The sequence below is a fragment of the Corvus brachyrhynchos genome, unplaced genomic scaffold (assembly GCF_000691975.1).
Source record: "Corvus brachyrhynchos isolate BGI_N302 unplaced genomic scaffold, ASM69197v1 scaffold21, whole genome shotgun sequence".
Lineage (NCBI taxonomy): Eukaryota > Metazoa > Chordata > Aves > Passeriformes > Corvidae > Corvus > Corvus brachyrhynchos.
The window spans coordinates 4,353,036-4,358,250 of NW_008236924.1; the positions used below are offsets into that span (position 1 = coordinate 4,353,036).

A 5,215-nucleotide genomic window follows, 5' to 3' on the forward strand; every position below is an offset into this window, starting at 1 on the left:
TGCGCCTCTCCTGTTCCCCCGTCACAGGAGGAAGCAGCAGAGCATGGAGGCGGAGGAGGCCCGGCAGCGCTTGAAGGAGCAGTCCATCTTTGTAAGTGCCGTGGCAGGACTGGGGCCAGGATCGGAGTCAGGGCTGCCACTGGCATTACCCCCAGGGAAGGGCTTTCCCCAGCTGGGTGCCTGGGGCTGGGAGGTGATGCTGTCTCTCTTCCCAGGGGGACCAGCAAGAGGAGGATGACAGGCAGCAGTTCAGGAAATCGGAGTCGGAGGTGGAGGTGAGTGTGGTGATGGCCGTGCCCAGTGCTGGTCCTCACTCCCCATCCAGCAGTGCCCACATTTAGATGGGAATGCAGCTGCTGTGGGATGCATGGAGGGTGGTCCCACAGTCCCACGCCACTGGGACGGTGGGGCTCAGCCTCCCCCATCCCCACAGGAGGCTGCTGCCATCATCGCTCAGCGGCCTGACAACCCCCGGGACTTCTTCAAGCAGCAGGAGCGGGTGGCATCAGGCAGCAGCGATGCTGTCTCACCAGGCAGCCACAGGACAGGTGAGGGGCTGTGGGCACACGGGTGGGCACTGAGAGGCCAGGGCACAGGTGAGTGCAGTGTCACAGCTCAACAGGTCACAGTGGGATATGGAAAGACCAGGGATGCAATGTGGGGAGGGGGTGTCCCCTCTGCCATCACTGGCGCTGTGGTTCTGGGTGCCAAGGGTATGAGGATGGCAGGGGACCTCCTGCTCTGCTGTGCCACCATCACCGCCACCATCACCGCCACTGCCACCGCACCTCATGTGGCCCTGCAGCTGGGGCAGTGTCTCAGGGGCTGGATATTGGGGTGTCTTCAGCAAAATGGGACTCATCCTGCTCCCTGCTGGGTGTTGTCCGCTCACCCGTCATGGCACTGTGCGTGCAGCCAGGTTGGCAGCATGGTCGGTGTGCAGGGGTGGGCAACGGTGGAAGTCCAGGGATGGCTTGGGAACGCATCCCATGGTGACAGCTAAAAGGGGCAGGAGAGAGTAGGGCAGATGTGGGGCCCTTAGCGTGCTGCCAGCTGGCAAGGAGTGCCGCATGGAGAAGCTGGGCTGCCCCACAGTCTGGGGTCCAGTGCTGGGACTCTTTTTGTGGACCTTGGGAAGGGCTGTCTGTCCTTGAGGGTGCCTCCAGCCATGGGGCCGTGTCATGGTGCTGTGCCATGGGGCTGTGCCGTGGGGCTGTGCTGGGAGGGAGCCTGTGATGTGTGTTCGTGTGTGGTGTGCCATGGGTCGTGCCATGGGCTGTGCCGTGGGGACGTGCTGTGGGGCTGTGCCGTTGGTGCTGTGCCTCGGGGCAGAGCTATGGGGTTGTGCCGTGGGTCGTGCTGTGGGCTGTGTGTTCTGGCCATGCCGTGGGTTGTGCCGTGGATTCACGCTGTGGGGCTGTGCTGTGGCTGAGCAGATAGTTGGTTCCACAGCCATGTCCTGGCCTCTCTCCCCACCTGGCCAGGCAAGTGCTGCCTCACATCCTTCTGTCCTGCTGCCTTTCCATCCTCTTGTCCTGCCATTCTCCCACCATGCTGCCTTCCACCCTGCTGTGCTCCCATCCCGGTGCCCTGGTGCTCCAGCCCCGCCACGACTGCGCTGAGCAGGGACTGACCCATCTCTTTGCTCTCTCTCTCTCTCCGTCCGTCCGTCCGTCTGTCTGTCTTTCTCTCACAGGTCGTCTGCACTGTCCTTTCATAAAGACAGCTGACAGTGGGCCGCCTTCTTCCTCCTCCTCCTCCTCCTCCCCCCCACGGACCCCCTTCCCCTATATCTCCTGCCACCGCACTCCAAATCTCTCCTCTTTCTTCCCATGTAGGTAGCTGGGAGCTCCCGGGCGCGCAGCTCCGGGGTCGAGCCGCGGGCAGCTGCCCCACAGCCCACCCGGCCCCACGGCACACCGGACCGGCAGCGGAGGCAGCGCGGGCACCCCGAGGGGGACAGGCACCCTGAGGGGACGGGCACGGGCACCCAGGCGGGGACCATGCCCCTGCTGGGGCTGGCCCCATGCTGGTCCCTGTGCCCTTGGGGAGGGGGCATCGGGCAGGCTGTGCCCATGGGTCAGATGGGGACAGGGCAGAGCTGTGCCTGGGGAGGTGATGGTCCACGCTGGGATGGAATAGACTGTGCCCATGGGGTAGAGTGGGCACAGGGCAGGCTCTGCCCATGGGGCAGCAGTGGATAGGACAGCTGTGCCCTGGATGTGCCCATGGGGCAGGGCTGGGCAGTGTGGAAATGGCTGTGCCCAGGACCACGTGCCAATGGGGCAGAAGGGAAAGGGACATCTCTGCCCTGGACCATGCAGGTCTGTGCCCATGGGGCAGCGTCAGGCAGTGTGGAAAAGGCTGTGCCCAGGATCATGTGGGGCTGTGCCAATGGGCCAGGTGGTTCCAGGGGCCTTGTAGGGCTGTGCCCTCACAGGTACAGGTGACAGGGCACAGAGCTGTGCCCACAAAGGCTGTGCCAGGGCACAGCTAAGTGATGCGTGGGCAGAGCCAGTGTGCACCACAGCAGGTATGGGACTGCCTGTCCCCGTGCCTGGCACATGTGGGGGCTGAGACTCGTGGGGGCGGTGGGGACACCTGGAGGGGACATGGTGGTTGCTGCACCTCCGCCCCACCACCCAGGAGGGGACGACGTGGTGGCGGGTACACAGTGATGCGCACTTGGCAGCTCACGGCTGGGTGGGAGTGGGGCAGGAGCAGCTCTGGGGTGCTGGTTCCCCCCCTCAATGTGGGCAGCCCCCCCACGCGTCCCCATCTCCCTTGTCTGCAGGCAGCCAGTCAGACGCCTTCCGCAAGGCCTCGGCAGCGGGCTGCAGTCCCTGCGAGTCCAGCCCGGCCGCCACGCCGCTGGGCGAACCGGGCACCCGCGCGCCCGCTGACCAGACGCTGGCAACGCCCAAAGGTGGGCGCAGGGCTGGAGCTGCCTCCCCCTGCCTGGGGCTGCCGGGGGGATCCCCACTGCAGCCCCCTCGACTCTGCTGTAGCCCCGCCAGCTGCGCTTGCATGGCTCAGTGCATCCATGCCGTCCCGTCCGCATCCCTTGGCATATCCCCCGTCTCTGCTGTGTCCCACAGCGCATCCCTGCTGCAGCCCCCTGGGCTCTGCTGCAGCCCCCCAGCTGCCCTTGCATGGCTCAGTGCATCCATGCTGTCCCGTCTGCATCCCTTGGCATATCCCCCGTCTCTGCTGTGTCCCACAGCGCATCCCTGCTGCAGCCCCCTGGGCTCTGCTGCAGCCCCCCAGCTGCCCTTGCATGGCTCAGTGCATCCATGCTGTCCCGTCTGCATCCCTTGGCACCTCCCTACGATCTCTGCTGTGTCCCCCAGCACATCCCCGCCGTACCTGCTGCTCCGTGCCGCTGCATCCCCGCCGTCTCTGCTGCATCCCCCAGTGCAGCCCCACTGGCATTGCTGCATCCCTACCACCTCCAGTGCATTTTCTAACGCCAGTGCATCCCTGCTGTCTGTGCTGCACCCAACGCCATGCATCCCCCCATCTCCAGTGCATTCCCCCTGCTCTGTACGTGCCGACCATCCCTGCTGCATCCCCCAGTGCAGCCCTGCTGTCTCTGCTGGCTCCCCCAGTGGGATGCTGCCCTATCTGCACCGTCCTGCATCCCTACCACCTCCAGTGCATTTTCTAACGCCAGTGCATCCCTGCTGTCTGTGCTGCACCCAACGCCATGCATCCCCCCATCTCCAGTGCATTCCCCCTGCTCTGTACGTGCCGACCATCCCTGCTGCATCCCCCAGTGCAGCCCTGCTGTCTCTGCTGGCTCCCCCAGTGGGATGCTGCCCTATCTGCACCGTCCTGCCGTATGTCCTTTCCAGGGCTGCTGTATCGCTCTGTGCATTCCCTCTGCCCCACTGCATCCCCAGGGCACCCCAGCCAGCTCTGCTGCTGTCACCACGTGTCCCTGCTGTGTCCCCACTGGCCCCTTGGCATCCTCTGGTGCATTCCAGCTTTCCCTTCTGCATCTTCTCAGGGCATCCTTCCCGTTCCCTCCACAGCCCTTCCTGCCTCCCAGCCACTCCCCAGGGGATATCACCTTGCCTCCCCGTGTCCCCTCACTCCCCAGTGCATGCCACAATCCCCTCCCTGCCCAGCCACCCCCACCCATCCCTGCAGCATCCCCCATACTGTGCCCACTCCAAAGGACTCCAAATTCCCCTGAGCTGCATCCCGGTCCCCGGGTGACCCCCAGCCCTGGACGAGGGTGTCTGTCCCCACTGATTGCTGTCCCCTCCTTGCAGAGTCCCCCAGCCCCAGCGCGCAGGAGCCCGGGCCAGCCACGCCCGAGCAGCACTGGCCCTTCCCAGGGCCCGAGGACAAGGCCATCGAGCCCCCCGGGGACGAGCCCAGCCCCAGGCCACAGTGGACAGCGGGGGGTGATGCTCTGGGGGACCTGGGGGACCTGGTGACCCTGGAGCCCACCGAGGCCTCCCTGCCACCCGTGGCTGACGAGCCCCAAGCTGGGGAAGCCCCCAGACCCGAGAGCCTCATCGACCTGTGGCAGAGCGACGGGGTGACTCCCCCAGCTGCCTGGCCCCTGCCTGCTGCCCCTGTCCCCGAGACCCCTCCGGCTGTGCTGCCCGAGGAGGGGGCCCTGCTGAGCCTGGACGAGCTGCCTGAGCCCCCCGCCACCTTCTGCGACGCGGAGCAGGAGGATGAGGAGGAGGAGGAGGCAGCTGGTGAGGGGGACCCCCAGTCCCAGGATCTGGGCTGCCAGCACACGCCTGAGGAAGACACCCCAGGCCGAGAGACGCCCCCCATCACTAATGGGGAGATGGCCCCCAAGGATGGGACACCGGGTCGTGGGGAGCAGGTGAGCATCACTGTGGGGAGAGGTCAGGGGGTGATGGGTGGCTGGGGGGGTCCTGACAACGTGCCCCCACCCCCCAGGCCAGCGAGGGCTACTTCAGCCAGTCCCAGGAGGAGGAGGTGCCCCCCGCCGAGGAGCTGTCGGCCAAAGCCCCCCAGCCCGTCTTCTACAACAAGCCCCCAGGTGAGTGAGGACAGTGAGGAGGGGGAGTCTGTCCCTCTCTGGGGCACCCCAAAGCCATCCTGACCCCTCTCCCTGTCCTCCAGAGATCGATATCACGTGCTGGGACGCAGACCCTCTGCCGGAGGAGGAGGAGAGCTTTGGGGGGGCCCTGTAAGCCCAGGCCCCGCTGCCGGCACAGGCAGCCCG

General features: G+C 65.9%; 1 protein-coding gene across 1 annotated transcript in view; it reads left to right on the forward strand.

Annotated features, from left to right (window-relative positions):
* The window catches only part of DBN1 (drebrin 1), an 8,888-nt gene extending 3,679 nt beyond the window's left edge, over positions 1-5,209 (forward strand). The window contains exons 6-13 of the mRNA XM_017728048.1: positions 6-91; positions 216-275; positions 434-548; positions 1,697-1,834; positions 2,795-2,926; positions 4,278-4,849; positions 4,927-5,029; positions 5,113-5,209. Of these exons, the coding sequence (XP_017583537.1) occupies positions 6-91; positions 216-275; positions 434-548; positions 1,697-1,834; positions 2,795-2,926; positions 4,278-4,849; positions 4,927-5,029; positions 5,113-5,183 (1,277 nt within the window). The 3' untranslated portion in view covers positions 5,184-5,209. The remainder of the gene's footprint in view (positions 1-5; positions 92-215; positions 276-433; positions 549-1,696; positions 1,835-2,794; positions 2,927-4,277; positions 4,850-4,926; positions 5,030-5,112) is intronic.
* Positions 5,210-5,215: the final 6 nt, after the last annotated feature.